The 16462-nt window shown below is 48.2% G+C and overlaps 1 protein-coding gene across 1 annotated transcript in view; it reads right to left on the reverse strand.

Annotated features, from left to right (window-relative positions):
- Positions 1-14781: 14781 nt before the first annotated feature.
- Positions 14782-16462, reverse strand: part of LOC119337878 (zinc finger CCCH domain-containing protein 18-like) — a 2088-nt gene continuing 407 nt past the window's right edge. The window contains exons 2-3 of the mRNA XM_037610105.1: positions 15419-15680; positions 14782-15290 (exon numbers count right to left, since the gene is read on the reverse strand). Of these exons, the coding sequence (XP_037466002.1) occupies positions 14999-15290; positions 15419-15627 (501 nt within the window). The 5' untranslated portion in view covers positions 15628-15680 and the 3' untranslated portion in view covers positions 14782-14998. The remainder of the gene's footprint in view (positions 15291-15418; positions 15681-16462) is intronic.

The raw sequence follows: 16462 nt of genomic DNA on the forward strand, positions 1-16462 counted from the left end.
CTTCATCTTGAGTATGTTCGGAGTCGGAGTGATAGCTTCTCTCGGAGTGATTGTCGGAGTCGGAGCCGGATACCCATTCACCAACATGAGCTTGATGTCTTCGTTTTGTGTAGCTCCTTGATGACTTGTCCTTCCTTTCTGAATCCTTGCTTCTCTGGGATGTTCTTCATTCATAATGATCATCTCTACTCCTCCTCTCTCTTGGTGGTGATTCTTCTCTTCTACTTCTCCTCTTGGGTGATTCTTCTCTTCTTTTGTGGGGTGTCGTACACTCATTGGAATAGTGTCTGGGTCTCCCACAATTGTAGCAATTGCACTCTCGACTAGAAGATCTTTTGTCATTGTAGGACCTTGACTTGGAGCTTCTCTCTTTGCTTCTACTCTTGTAGAATTTGTTGAAGTTCTTCACCATTAAGCTCAATTCTTCATTGAGGGTTTGTTTCTCACTTGATGATGTAGGGGCTTCACATGAGGCTTTGTAAGCACCACTTGACTTGTTGTGAAGTTCCTCCTTATCCTTGAGTGACATCTCATGAGCAACGATTCTTCCAATGACCTCCGTTGGCTTGAGATTTTTGTAATTGGGCATCATTTGGATCAATGTGCACATGGTATCATATTTTCCATCCCATGCTCTTAGGATCTTCTTGATGATGAATTTGTCGGTCATCTCTTCACTTCCTAAGCCCGCAATCTCATTTGTGATAAGAGCAAGCCTAGAGTACATTTCAGCGACACCTTCACCATCCTTCATTTTGAACTTGTCAAGTTGACTTTGGAGCACATCCAACTTGGATTCCTTGACGGAGTCGGTACCTTCATGCATATCAATCAAAGTATCCCAAATTTCCTTTGCATTCTGTAGACGACTGATTATGTTGAATTATTCGGGGCACAATCCGTTGAAGAGGATATCACAAGCTTGAGCGTTGTATTGCAGCATCTTCAACTCATCCGCGCTAGCTTCACGGTTCGGTTCTCTCCCATCAAAGAATTCACCTTGCAAGCCAATACACACAATAGCCCAAACGGTGGGGTTATGTCCGAGAATATGCATTTTCATCTTATGCTTCCAACTAGCAAAATTCGTACCATCAAAGTAAGGACCCCTACGGTGATAATTTCCCTCGCTAGACGCCATACTCTCCTAGGTTGTGAAACCAAGGCTATGACCACCAAAAGCTATGGAAATCAAAGCAAATGGAGACCAAAGCTCTGATACCACTTGTAGGATCGGAAGTATGTCTAGTGGGGGGTGATTAGACTACTTGACCAATTAAAAACTTATCCTTTTCCCAATTTTAATCTTTGGCAGATTTTAGCTATCTTAGCACAAGTCAAGCAATCTTCACACAATTAAAGCAAGCATGCAAAGAGTATATGAGCAGCGGAAAGTAAAGCATGCAACTTGCAAGAATGTAAAGGGGAAGGGTTCGGAGAATTCAAACGCAATTGGAGACACGGATGTTTTTGTCGTGGTTCCGATAGGTGGTGCTATCGTACATCCACGTTGATGGAGACTTCAGCCCACGAAGGGTAACGGTTGCGCGAGTCCACGGAGGGCTCCACCCACGAAGGGTCCATGAAGAAGCCACCTTGTCTAGGACTTGCCTCACTAGCGTTAGATCTTCACGAAGTAGGCGATCTCCTTGCCCTTACAAACTCCTTGGTTCAACTCCACAATCTTGTCGGAGGCTCCCAAGTGACACCTAGCCAATCTAGGAGACACCACTCTCCAAGAAGTAACAAATGGTGTGTTGATGATGAACTCCTTGCTCTTGTGCTTCAAATGATAGTCTCCCCAACACTCAACTCTCTCTCACAGGATTTGGATTTGGTGGAAAGAAGATTTGAGTGGAAAGCAACTTGGGGAAGGCTAGAGATCAAGATTCATATGGTAGGAATGGAATATCTTGGCCTCAACACATGAGTAGGTGGTTCTCTCTCAGAAATCGTAAGTTGGAAGTGTAGGTTTGTTCTGATGGCTCTCTCCATGAATGAAGAGGAGGTGGAGGGGTATATATAGCCTCCACACAAAATCTAACCGTTACACACAATTTACCAATCTCGGTGGGACCGAATCCACAAACTCGGTCAGACCGATTTAGTAAACCTAGTGACCGTTAGGATTTTCGGTGGGACCGACATGCAACTCGGTAGGACCGATATGGTTAGGGTTAGGGCATAACGTAATCTTGGTGAGACCGATTACACAAACTCGATGAGACCAATTTTGGTAATAAGCTAACCAGAGAGTTGGTCAGGTAAACTCGGTGGGACCAGTTCGCTCATTTCGGTGGGACCGAAATGTTACGAAAAGGAAATAGAGAGTTTACATTACAATCTCGGTGGGACCGATCGCTCATCTCGGTGGTACCGAAACGTTACGAAGGGAAACAGAGAGATTACAATCCCATCTCGGTGAGACCGAGATCCCTATCGGTGAGACCGATTTGCCTAGGGTTTGTGGCAGTGGCTATGACATCTGAACTCGGTGGCGCCGGGTAGAAAGAATCGGTGGGGGCGAGTTTGACTTTTGGTTTGGGTCATATGTGGATATGAGAAAGTAGTTGAGGGTTTTTGGAGCATATCACTAAGCACTGTGGAGCAAGAAACTCATTAAACAACACCTCATCCCTCCTTGATAGTATTGGCTTTTCCTATAGACTCAATGTGATCTTGGATCACTAAAATATAAAATGTGAGTCTTGAGCTTTTGAGCTTGAGCCAATCCTTTTATCCTTAGTATTTTGAGGGATCCACTTTCCTTATCCATGCCATGCCATTCATTGAGCTTTTCCTGAAATGTTCATCTTGGAATGATGTTAGCTCAATGAGCTATATGTTGTTAGGAATTACCAAAACCACATAGGGATAGTTGCACTTTCAGCGGTGCGGCAAGCAAACCAAGGCGGAGGACGATGGTGAGGCCTTGAACAGGAACAAACAGGAGCTGGGGAAGATGCACGGAGTTTTAGGGTGTGATGTAGCCGTGATGCGTGCGTTGTAGCTCAACCAGCCATGGGAGGCAGGAGCAGGCGGTCCCGTCGGTGCTGCTTTGGCTTTGCCGGCTGGAGGAAGAAGAGATTGAAGAAACACGACAGACGTTGAATGTCAATCCAACGGTGAAGGTTGGCACAATCGTTTGTTCACTGAGCTGACACCACGTAACATACTTTTATTTCTCTATCTACTCTTATAAAAAATGAGTTGGTGATGATGGTGTGCCTGCCATCCTGCAATATAGACCGTCGGATTTATACCTAACGGATAGAAAGCAAACTATGGCAATTTTGCAAAAAGATACCCGCATGCCTCTCCACATTTGCAGATACGGCCTTCCCTCGTTCATCTTTGTCTCCCACAAGATAAACAACTCGTATAAATGCATCTTAATGTTCCCTGCAACGCATGGGCCTCTTGCTAGTAGGAAGAAAAGAAAAACTGAGCTTGTTCGCCAGATAACATTCCCGAAACTGCCACTATTTGATCATACGTCACAACTAAAACTGCAAGGAAAATGCGTTCTTTTGTCGTCGTCCTCCCAGGGAACGTTTGCCACATAACATCCTTGAAAATCAAAGACTTGAGAAGGTGTACAGAACAAGCTAGTGTACCAGTGAAGAGACGTTGCTGAGTGTTAGAAAAAAAGGCGTGCTCATGTAGCTGGATCGAATCAAAACCTAGACTATGACTATATATAATGCTACGATACTTTGCAAGTAATGAAACTGACATATCGAATGTTCGCTTCTCCTTTTCTCTACTTACTCTGCCTAGCATCAGAAGCTCCGGCTGCAGCAACCATGTCCACTGGCGGCTCGTCCACCCGCTCTTCAGCAGGCAATAGCCAGATATGCGCTAAGTCGCCACCCGTACCATCGCATGTGGGTCTCATCACACCCCCATCAGCACACTCATCGCAGCTGGTTGCTCATCACAACATGTTGTTGTTTGTGTGGTGCCACTGCTGCAAATCACGCAGAGTCATCCGCCGCGTCTCAACTACAATCCTCAACCCTGGCCGAGTCTTCTACAAATGCCCGAATCATGGGGTAATAATATGTTTAAGTGTTGTTCGCTTGCTTTCAGTTGCTGAATTTTTTCAATAGTTTGATTGATTATCTTCCAATTTGATTCGTCTAGAAAAGGAAAGATTCATGTGATTTGTATTTCTGGGAAGTTGCTGATGTAGGGGAATGGAAGTACGCTGATTATTTGGTTAGTCGAGGAATCCCAATACCAGCAGGTTGGGGTGTTGGACAAGTAACTGAAGGAACGATGGAAGAGGAAGATGCAGAGCAGAAGGTTAAAGATGCAGTTCATCTAATCATGACCAAGCAACAGCTGTTGAACGGCCTTGACAGCAATGAGGAGATGAAAGAGCTTGTGAAGATAATGGGCAAGATCTTTGTGCTCCATAGGATGATTATCTCTTTATTTGCAGTGTATGTAGCATGCGTGATGTATACAGTAGATATGACATGAGCACTTTGCTGAAACTAGTAATGAATGAAACATGCTTAGCAAGCTGGGCATAGTGTTGTGAACATCTAGTGATTTCTATTAACGAAAATCGAGCGGTATCCCCTTTGCTCATAAATAAATAAATAAATAAATAGCAAAGGCCCTTTTGCTAATAAATAAATTAATTAATAGAGGCCCTATCGGGTCAGCTTTGTTCCCATTCGAAAACGTAGACCAAATTACAGTTCAACAACAAACTATGTCGTCAAATACAAGTTTCACAGTCAAATATGAGTACAACTAAACAACAATGTCATCATATTTTAGTCGTCATACAATCAGCAAATAAAAATCAACATACATAATAAGTGATGTTCTCACAGCAAAATACTAAACAACTTCATCAGGTTTCAGTTGTCATAGCAAACACAATTTCACATAGTAGATAAAAAGTCGTCTTCTCACAGGCAAATACCACAAAAGTAATCTAATCATCATCCGCAGCAACAGCGTCAACATCTTCGCCATGTGTATCAGCCTGAATCGTAATTCCCCTCAGTGTCATCTTCTTCATCCTCAATGTCCTCGAACGTTGGCATCTTATTGATCAACTCTCGTACGTCCACATCCCGACAGGGAATCTTTTCGCCAGTGTTATTGACGTGATGGTTCTCAAAGATACTACGAACATCTATGGAATCTTCTACATCAGGAACAGTGTAAGCATCATCTTGTTGTGCAACTTCATTAAACGAATTCCTATGCTCAAACCTTTGCAATGCTCTCCAGTCATCACTACATGCAAATGTGTCTTTCAAAAAAAATATCTATGTTGCTTGATTTGCCAAAATAAAAGACTCGTCACTGTGGTACACCGCCTTGACATTGATGGATTTGAAATAATCATCAGCTTTGGGTTTTGTGATCCTGGAAAACAGGTTGTACCAACTATAGCAGAATAGAACCACACATCGATGAATCTCGAAACACGAGATCTCTCACACCCCGTGGTGCACCAGTCCGGGAGCCACAACCGCGTCATGGTAGATGTCGCCGGCTCATCCAAGGATGGATCCATCATCGATCTGACGTCCACCGGCACTGTCGGTGTCAAAACCGGCGGATCTCGGGTAGGGGGTCCCGAACTGTGCGTCTAGGCGGATGGTAACAGGAGACAAGGGACACGATGTTTTACCCAGGTTCGGGACCTCTTGATGGAGGTAAAACCCTACGTCCTGCTTGATTGATATTGATGATGTGGGTATTACAAGAGTAGATCTACCACGAGATCAAGGAGGCTAAACCCTAGAAGCTAGCCTATGGTATGATTGTTGTTCGTCCTACGGACTAAAGCCATCCGGTTTATATAGACACCGGAGAGGGTTAGGGATACACAGAGTCGGTTACAATGGTAGGAGATCTACATATCCGTATCGCCAAGCTTGTCTTCCAGGCCAAGGAAAGTCCCATCCGGACACGGGACGAAGTCTTCAATCTTGTATATTCATAGTCTTGGAGTCCGGCCGATGATGATAGTCCGGCTATCCGGACACCCCCTAGTCCAGGACTCCCTTAGTAGCCCCTGAACCAGTCTTCAATGACGATGAGTCCGGCGCGCATGTTGTCTTCGGCATTGCAAGGCGGGTTCCTTCTCCGAATAATTATAGAAGATGGTGAACACCAGGATAGTGTCCGGCTCTGCAAAATAAATTCAACATACCACCGTAGAGAGAATAATATTTACACAAGTTCAATCTGCTGACGTATTTCGTGGCGTGATGTCACACCACTACCAAGCCTTTACTCGAATCATTTTTATTGTACCACCTCAGCGTGTTTAGCGAAGCGGTTTCCTTGCCACGTCTTGTCGAAGCAGAGACCGTGTTCCCCTTATCCCGGGATTCTCATTAATACGGACGTGGGTAACCCAACCGCGCCCGTCGCCACACCTCCTCCATCGAAGGCGGGTTCCAATCGGTCACGGGGACGGCTCTTGGTATTCTCCCTCTTTATAATGGGACCAAGGCCCGTTCTTTTTCTTCAATCCTCAATCGAATCCGCCCCTCGCCCCGAGTTCCAACACCCAGGGCTCCAGATTCGGGTACTTTCGACCTTCGACAATGTTTGGCTTCGACCTACGAGGCCGGTGGATGCCCTCCTCCGTCACGGAAGAGGACGTGCTAAAGCTGAGAGACGCCAGGTACTTAACCTACGAGATTTCGCATAGGTTGCCTGCCCGAGGGCAAGTTATTCCTACTCCCGAGCCCGGCGAGAGCGTCGTGTTCGTGTCTCACCTCCGTCGGGGTTTAGGCTTCCCGATGGATCCCTTCGTGAGGGGGCTCATGTTTTACTATGGGCTGGAATTCCATGACTTGGCTCCGGAGTCCATCCTCCACATCTCATCATTTATTGTCGTCTGCGAAGCCTTCCTCCGCACTACCCCTCACTTCGGCTTGTGGCTCAAAACCTTCAACGTGGAGCCGAAGATGACTGAGGGGCGTCAGGCGGAGTGCGGAGGGGCGGTTATAAGCAAGAGGGCCGATGCTCCATGGACCGAGGGCTCTTTTCAGGAGGAGCTCGGCTTGTGGCAACAGGAGTGGTTCTATATCACCGCTCCCAGGGGCAGCAGGCAGAGGCCGCCGCCTGTCTTTCGCCCAGGCCCTCCACAACGGCTGACATCATGGGTCAACAAGGGGCTTGACTGGGGGGCGTCCAAAGACGTACCCCTGTTGCAGGACCGGATTCGAGGCCTCCAAGAAAGGGATATCAATCTGGTCGTAGTGGCACAGGTTATGCTGATTCGGCGCCTTCTGCCCTGCAAACGTGGCCCCCTCTGCCTGTGGGAATTTAATCCGGAGGGGCCACGGGCTCTCCAACACTTCATGGGTTTGACACTTGTGGAGATGTACAGACTGTTCTTCGGACAGCAAGAGATGCGTCCGGACTTGACCGAGGACGCTGGCCTAAGCTGCAATCGCCCGGATACTCAAGTAAGTAGCCCTGTGTCTGGACATATTGTCCATTTATTTATCATGGGTTTTTCCTTTTAACCAGCTATCCCTTGGACAGAAGTGGATAGCGCAAGCAAAACTGATACGGTGTCCGGCCCCCCTCCCTGAGATCACGCCGGATCCCGTGTTAATCAGAATGTTGGAGGTTGCACCTTCGGAGGAGGGCGAAGGGGGGCACAGGGAAACTACCACCTCTGCCAAGGAGGCTTTCAGTAAGGGGGGAATCGACAATCCCTCCTTCCAGGGGGAGAAGAGGACCGCTTCCGAAGACCCGGAGGCCAAGGCCTCAAAGCGGGGAAAGAAATCCGCACCGGAAGGTCCTGTGCAGGGGAGAGCCCCGGCCGCACAGTCTCCCCAGAAGAATCAGCCCTCCAGCAAGCCGTAAGTAAAAAAGGGGGAATTTTGTAATAGGGGACGCCCCTACTTTATTTCTAAGGGTAACCGAAGTTTTCACCTTGTAGTTCGGATCTCAGCCCATCTCAGCAGAGCTCATCTTCAGGGGACCTTCGTCCAGAGATGATGGAGAGCGAAACGCCTCCATCTGCCGCTCCGTCGGGCGGGGCGGACGACCCTGAGGTGTCGTCACGGAGGGTCTCCCCGAGTCCGGCGGGGCCGGGGAGTTCGGCACCCACTGGAGTACGGCCGGTGGAGCTGCAGGGTTTGCTCAAGAGGGCGTCTATCTCAGAAGATCACCGCACATTAATGAGTATGGTGATTGAAAGGATCTCGTCCGCTGAGAGCGGGTTGTATGAGGCCGTCGGAAGTTTGCTGACGGGGTTTGAGGTACGCAAAAAATGACATACCTTTTGACAGTTTTGCACATGGAGTGCACCCTGTATAGATAGTAGCCCCTGAGACTTGGTATGCTGTCGAAAGCGACAGCGTGCCGAGGATCATAATCTCAGTTATAGGATGTCGCCTTTCCTATGTAGGTGGCGGAACATTCAATGGCCAGCCGGACTGATGGAGTTGCCGAGCTGAAGCGGCAACTCGACGTTGCGGATGCGGGCATCGCGCTAGTCAATAAATGACTTAACGAGTCACAGGGTAGGTGGTTGCTCCGTGATCACCTAGTAAGGGAGCTGATGCCTGTTCCTTACAATTTGTATGCTTGATGCAGATGGTGCCGCTGCTGTGGAAGACCTTCGAGCAGAGCTTGCTCGAGCCAAGGAGCAAGCCAGGAGAAGTTATGCGGCTGCCTCGAAGGCAGCGGAAGAGCTAAAAGCCGAAAAGGCTGCTCACTGCCGAAGCAGGGAGGAGATGGCCGGAATAGCCGTGAAATTAAAAGATGCTACCGACCGCTATGAGGTTCTTGAAAGAGAACGCCGAGCGGGGCAAGAGGACCTGAAGAAGGCCGCCGCCGAAGTCAAGGATGCCCGTAGTGCGATGCGGGCTATGAAAGAGGAATTGCGTCAGGCCGGAGATATTGCAGCTGGAAAGCCCTTTCTGCTGCGTAGGAAGTTCACGGATCCGAAGTATGCTCAGTTGGGCCAATTGTGTGGTGTGGAGGATCCTTAACTGGATTTGGCGGCGAGTGCGGCGGACGCGGTCGTGCACTTCCGAAGCCAGAAGGATCACGAAATGGAAGAGCTTTTCTGGTCTCGATTCCATAGTCCGGAGCGTCCACTTCCGTTGACTGATCGGCTAGCTGAGTGGGCTGAGCTGAATAGATTGTCCGGACTTGCCATGACGGATGTGGTCGCTCATCTGTGGCCGGGAAGGCCCAAGCCTGAGAGTTATTTTGGCTTATTGCAGCGATTCCTTGGGGCGGTGCCGCATATCGAGGCGATGAAGCGGTCGGCATGCATAGAAGGTGCACGGATGGCTCTCGCCCGTGTTAAGACATACTGGGCGGAGATGGATGCCACCACTGTTGCATCCCGGGGTTCGGACAAAGGCCGATCACCCGCCGAGCACTATTTTGAGGAACTCCTGCAGGGCGCTCGTTTAATAGAGTCGCAGTGCTCGAAAGATGTTATGTTCAAATGACGTGTATGATTTGTGAGATCATGTTTATAATGCAATAGCTTTTTATACTTGTGCGTTCAAGTATTGAACTATCTCCTGTGCGGCCGTGTATGTATAACCTGAAAGATGGCAGTCTTTGGCTTCAGCCCCCACGCACGTGGTGCAGGGGTGTTTGCAAAAAGAAAAGCACTTTTTCACACTTAATCCAACGTCTTGGTCCTTTGAAGGAGGTGATAGCGTAGCAAACTAGGCAACCGGACTATAATGCTTTATCACTTTCAGTTAGCCATAGGAGCTCGAAGGTGGGGCTACTATATAGCCCCTAGAGGCACCGCGCTTCTCCGAACTCGGGGCGCGTATGTGCCTGACCGGGAAGCGGTCCTTCGTCAAAGCGGAGGAATTCTAAACAATCCAGTAGTCGATCGAGTGGTTGACCAATCTCTCGCTATATCATGACAGTCAGTTTTCGGCTTTCTCTACTGAGGTGCTCGCCCGGCCGAACCGGGGCACAATCGCAGTAGTTCTCCTGGTGCCGCGTTAGCCGATGGAGCGGAACGTAAGCCAGCAAAACACAGGAGCCGGGCAAACCCAACATTTGACCAAAGACATGATTCGGAGCTGATGCATATAAGGCCTAACTCGAGACGCCGAGCACTCCCTGAGGTGTTCGGTCTTTATGATACCGGGCAGAACAATGCCCTAAGCCCCTAGTGTCCAGGTATGGGCAGGAACTTCTGACGCGGCCGATGCCAAAACGCCAGCCTCCTCCTCGATTATGGTAAGAAACCGGGGGATGTGTATCAACAATAGACAGTAAGAAAGGTTTACGCAGGGTCTTAATCCGAAAAGAATCCTTGTAACGGGTCCCTGCTGCACGTCTGCGCCTGTGTCTCCGTTGTGCTGTATCCTGGACGGGTGTAGCACGTGCTTCATCTGTAAAGGAGAAGAACTTAGTTTGGAAAAATATCGTGCAAAAAGGTGTAGTTAAAATAAAGTATGATGAATTTGAGCTTTATTGGCTCTCATTGTTTATACGTGCAGCCCCTTGTGAAGGGGTATGCGGTGGTGAAGCCCCTTGTTTATTTATGCCGGACTCGCCTAACCGTGTCCAAGGTCTGAATGACCTGTTTTCAGGGCTTTTGACCAGTAGGGTCGGATTAGTGTGCGGCTGTCAACGCAGTCTCACGTTTTCCGTGGTCGAGGAACACTCAGATTTACCCTTTGCTGAGACTATGCCGTATGAACCAGACATTTTAAGCGTAGGAGACGCGTAATGCGGTATTGCGTTAAAGCGGGCGAATGCTTCGCTCCCAGTAGTGCTTGATAGCTACTTTTGAATGGGGCGATATGGAAAATGAGCTTTTCGCAACGGAGGTTGTCGGATGAACCAAACACGAACTCTAGTAGTACAGAGCCTGTACATTTGGCGTAAAGGCCAGGCGTCACTCCTTTGAAGGAAGTGCTGCTATGGCGAATTTCGGTAGGGTATATCCCCATTCTGCGGACGGTGTCCTGGTACAGCAGGTGCCGCACTATATTTCCATGTTATCACATGAAGTGAGTTCACTGTTTTGACTTCTAGTGGGAAAGTCTTCTGTTTTCCGGCGTGCTGCTTGTGGGGTTCGTCGTCTTCGCTTGGTGTGTCGGACCCCTTGCTTTTGGCCTTAAGTCGGACGGACTGCTTGAAGACCCAACAATCTCTGTGGGTATGGTTTGCAGGCTTCCCGGGGGTACTATGTATTTGACATATCCTATCCAAAATTTTGTTTAGGTTGGATAGCTCGTCACTGTTGTCCTTGAGGGGCAGTGTTTTATTATTCGGCCGAGAGCTTTTGAATCCGGCGTTGACCGCCGTGCTATTTGGGTCATTTTCCTTATTCCAGCGCTTATCTTTTCTGCGTCATGATTTCCCATTTCCATCCCTGACTTCGGATGTACTCGGGTCGCTGGTGCTGCATCTAGCCAGCCAGCTGTCTTCCCCCGCGCAAAAGCGGGTCATGAGGCTTGTTAGTGCGGCCATTGTTCTTGGTTTTTCCTGGCCGAGGTGTCTGGCGAGCCGTTCGTCTCGGACGTTGTGTTTGAAGGCTGCTAAGGCTTCGGCGTCCGGACAGTCGACTATTTGGTTCTTTTTGGTGAGGAACCTGTTCCAAAATTTTCGTGCTGACTCTCCGGGCTGTTGAGTTATGTGACTTAAATCGTCTGCATCCGGAGGGCGGACATAAGTCCCCTGAAAATTTGCTCAAAACGCATCCTCGAGCTCTTCCCAAGTTCCAATGGTATTTTCTGGGAGGCTTTTGAGCCAATGCTGAGCTGGCCCTTTGAGCTTGAGGGGTAGATATTTTATGGCATGGAGATCATCTCCTCTGACCATATGTATGTGTAGGATATAATCCTCAATCCAGACTCCGGGGTCTGTTGTTCTATCATATGCCTCTATGTTGACGGGTTTGAATCCTGCTGGAAATTCATGGTCCAGTACCTCATCGGTGAAACATAGTGGGTGTGCGGCGCCCCTGTATTTAGGTGTGCCATTGTCTTCAAACACTCGGCGGGTTGTATTGCTCCCTGGAGCCTTCTTTTTTGGCCCATAGATGGACCTGACCGGGCCATCTTTTTTGCGAGGATCTTTATGTGGATCGTGTGCCGGCTTGTGTGCGGCGCCCCTTGCCGCTCTTAGCCTGTCATCTGGTCGTCTATCCGGACAGGCGGCGTCTTTGTTTTTTGACTGTGGGGGCTCTACGGCCTCCTCGTCAAATTCGGGCAACAACTTGCGCTTCGGGTAGCTCTTCGCCTGGTGACTATTGTCGTATTTATCTGCGGTATTGAGTACTTTGCTCTTTCTCATTCTGAGTGCGTCCTCCGCTGTTTTGAGCGTCCGCTTTTGCTTCTTTAGACTTCTTGCAGTGGCGGCGAGCCTTTTATGAAGGTTCTTATGCTCCGGTGATTTGTCGGGCGTGAGATCGTCTGGACTGTTGTTTTCGCCGGGGATGGGTTGCTTGGTGGCATGTTCGTCGTCCATCGCTTCACCCTGCTCTAAGGCTGGGTCGGTATGGGTGCCGTTGTTATCGAGGCGGGACTTTGGGCGGCGCTTGCGTCGCCGTTTTGGTTGTTTGTTGGGGGGATTGTCCTTCGCCACGTCCCGTTGTTCCTCGTTGTCGCTTCCTTTTGGTGTATCCACCATGTATATGTCATATGATGAGGTGGCTTTCCAGTGCCCAGTAGGCGCTGGTTCTTGGTCGTCTCCGACATCGTCGTCCATACCGTCGATGTCTTCGGAGTCGATGTCTAGCATGTCGGTTAGATCGTTGACAATGGCTACTAAGTGGGTGGTGGGTGGGCTTTGAATTTCTTCATCGTCCGCATCCCAACCGTCCTGACCGCAGTCCGGCCAGGGCTCTCCTGATAACGAGAGATACTTTAGCGAACTCAAGGTGTCGCCGCAGCGGTAAACTCCATGACCGGCGCCCAATCGGATTCGACTGGAGGGGGCGCGGGAGGTTCGGAGTCCGGCACCTCGGAGTCACGAGCTTCATGAGGGACAAGGTCAGTGTTCGGCTCTATCGCCGTAGAGGTTGCAGCCCCCGAGGCGGTGTCCAGCCACCCGTCCTCGATCTGCGCAGCCAGCTCCGAATTGAAGATCGGAGCGGACTCGTGTGCGGCCTCCAGGTTGCTGTCCGGTTGCAGAGCTAAGTCATGCCCGTCGTGGCAGTGCGGCGCGCTCGGCTGTGACTCGAATCCATCGAAGACCAAGTCCCCGCGGATGTCAGCCGTGAAGTTCAAACTTCCAAATCTGACCTGACGGCCAGGGCTGTAGCTTTCGATCTGCTCCAGATGGCCAAGTGAATTTGCCCGCAGTGCAAAGCCGCCGAATATGAAGATCTGTCCGGGGAGGAAGGTCTCACCCCGAACTGCATCGTTGTTGATGATCGAAGATGCCATCGAGCCTATCAGTGACGACACAGAGGAACTCTCAATGAAAACACCAATGTCGGTGTCAAAACCGGCGGATCTCGGGTAGGGGGTCCCGAACTGTGCGTCTAGGCGGATGGTAACAGGAGACGAGGGACACGATGTTTTACCCAGGTTCGGGCCCTCTTGATGGAAGTAAAACCCTACGTCCTGCTTGATTTATATTGATGATGTGAGTATTACAAGAGTAGATCTACCACGAGATCAAGGAGGCTAAACCCTAGAAGCTAGCCTATGGTATGATTGTTGTTCGTCCTACGGACTAAAGCCATCCGGTTTATATAGACATCGGAGAGGGCTAGGGTTACACAGAGTCGGTTACAATGGTAGGAGATCTACATATCCGTATCGCCAAGCTTGTCTTCCACGCCAAGGAAAGTCCCATCCGGACACGGAACGAAGTCTTCAATCTTGTATCTTCATAGTCTTGGAGTCCGGCCGATGATGATAGTCCGGCTATCCGGACACCCCCTAGTCCAGGACTCCCTCAAACACCGTCAGGGTTTCGGGCTCTGACGAGGAAGAGTAGGGCATGGGAGATGGCGGCGTCTTGAGTCCCGTGAGCCGGCGTGTCTCATGTCCTATTCTACCTCGCTGGCGACCGGACCAACACTTGGAGAAGCGCAGCCAGCCGCCGGACCATGGGCACGGCGGAGCCGGACGAGCTCCACTTAAGATTCGGTTTGCATTGCATGTAATACTAGTATGGATTTGAGGTTTCTAATTTGAGACATCCAATTGTGAACATGATTATTTGAGACGTGACCGGTCACTATCCGCGAGGCTGTAGATGCTCTTAGAATCTCTATCACCATGTCTTGCTCCACTGGAGAAGCTCATACCGCAATGCTTGAAGAACAGAAATGGGTACATTGATCTATCTGCTGTTAGTTTTGCTACTGGGAATCATCGTAACCATGAAGTCAAGCAGCTAGGTATATTTATTTATTCTCTTGGATGGACGTGTTTCCCAGACAAATAGTACTCCTATGCAGATTTTGTAAAAAAAAGGCTGTCATGTAAAAATAGCCCACAACAAGATAAAAAAAAACCACAAACACCACTTAACACTGAAGGTATATAGATACAATTAATGTTGAACCATTAGAATATTTATGCCCCAGCTACAATGCACGGGTAATTAACAAATGAAAACAAAAAAAACTTGCAAGAGGTTTGAGTCAATGAAAAAATTGCTTTCCAAATATAATGTCAAATACTTAGACAGAGGCCCTAGAAAATTTTGATTCAAAGGGTCTTCCATTTTTGCTGCACCCGGGGCAGAACTTCTCTAACTGATTGAACAAGTAACCAAGGAAATTATAAAATTCGCGCCGACTAAAATTCATCAGACACGATTTCAGTCTTCTTCATGAAACACCATCTTTTCAATCTTCAACAGGCACAACGAAGTCATGTGATTCCATCCGTAGTTGCAGATGTGTTTCTGCGAAATAGGGGCACGGTATAGATAGCAGAATTCAATCATACACTACATTATCAAGCAAGAGTAGCATCCAAGTCATTGAACATGCAAGTAAGGTACAGTAGCAATACTGTTGCAGCGCTGCTAGCCTGCTACGTTAATCAGAATCATGCCTCCTCTTCTGCTTATCCTTGCGGTGGCGCTTCTCCCTGTCCTCCGAGTCGTGTCTACTCTCATACTTGTCTCGCTTCCTCTCTTTTCCCTCATAGTGCTTTTCACGCCTCCGCTCTTTTTCTCTGTCCCCTCTCCTCTCTTCGCGCCGCCTTTTCCCCTTCCTATCATCTTCAGAATCTTCCCGCTTCGTTGCAGGTGCAAAGTCAACCTGCTCAGGCTCCGTTCTAGGAGGGTCAGGACTAAGAGAGCTTGGTTCTTCCTCGTTGTGAGGAGCCCTGAAGTCATGGAGATAACATGTGAGTTAAATTAGATAAATTGACAATAAAATATTATACTAATATACAGTACCACATTCCAAGGGAATTAAAAAAACATAAATAAATTGTTCTGGTGTGAAACCTACTTGTATAAACCTAATCCTTGCACTTGTGCTGCTTCAGCATGGCCAGCTCCCAAATCCTCTGCGGTAGATCCCCTCTTTATTAGCTCAGCGTATTCATGCTTATCTAAACGATTGCCCTTTGGTCGACTGCTACGCTCGGGAGCTAAGCCAAGTGCCTCACGCATGGCCTGTTCCTCCTCCTCTTTCACTCTCCTAATTTCTTCCTTCATAGCGTCTTCTGAGTCAGATTGCTTATCCCTTGTATACCACAACAAGTCCTTCCCTGGCAGAGATAGCCAGAGTGTCAATATTATAAAGCAGAAAATTTGCGCAGTCAATCAGACAATCACAAGACTTAAGAAATCCATGCAAGATGCATTGCCATTTCAGCCTACTTTAAGTGCAAGCCCATGAAGCCACATGCACAAGCCCAACTGTAAGACACAATCAGGAACTTGCTACTATCAAAAGGCAGTTAGGTCAATGCTAGTGAGCATAATAAATGGTAAAAGAAAAAAAAACATGTTATTATGTAACTGGCACACCATATCTATGAACTGGAAGGTTGAACTGTGTAATTGCTCAACCTAATTGTATCCAGAATGTATCCAATCCATAGAGATAGCAGATAGCAGTTTTTTTTTCAGAGATACGAGTAGCACAGTAGGTATGCAGTCTGACTTGCTTACATTATGCCAGATCCTATAATCTAGTTGATCATAGTGCACTAATAAACTTGCCTCACTAAAACATAATAGTGAAATTGTAAAAAGACATAATAACAACTCAGACAGTCAGCAATGATTTGATTAGCAACTTCAGGACATGAGTTGCTAGAGCAATGTGGATTCTTTGAGATTATTATAACTAATGTGCCCTTTGCTAGAAGAATACGTAGTTACACACACATCAAACAGGGAGCTCATCGCATATTAAAGTAGTTCACAAGTGCGAACAGGGTTCAGCAGGAAATTATACCAAGAAACATGAGGTTTTGAATCAAATTCACGAAACTAGGAAAGGGCAGTGACATAAGAAATCCATAGTGCAAGAAAGGGAAGGAGA

This window comes from Triticum dicoccoides, chromosome 7B (assembly GCF_002162155.2).
Source record: "Triticum dicoccoides isolate Atlit2015 ecotype Zavitan chromosome 7B, WEW_v2.0, whole genome shotgun sequence".
Lineage (NCBI taxonomy): Eukaryota > Viridiplantae > Streptophyta > Magnoliopsida > Poales > Poaceae > Triticum > Triticum dicoccoides.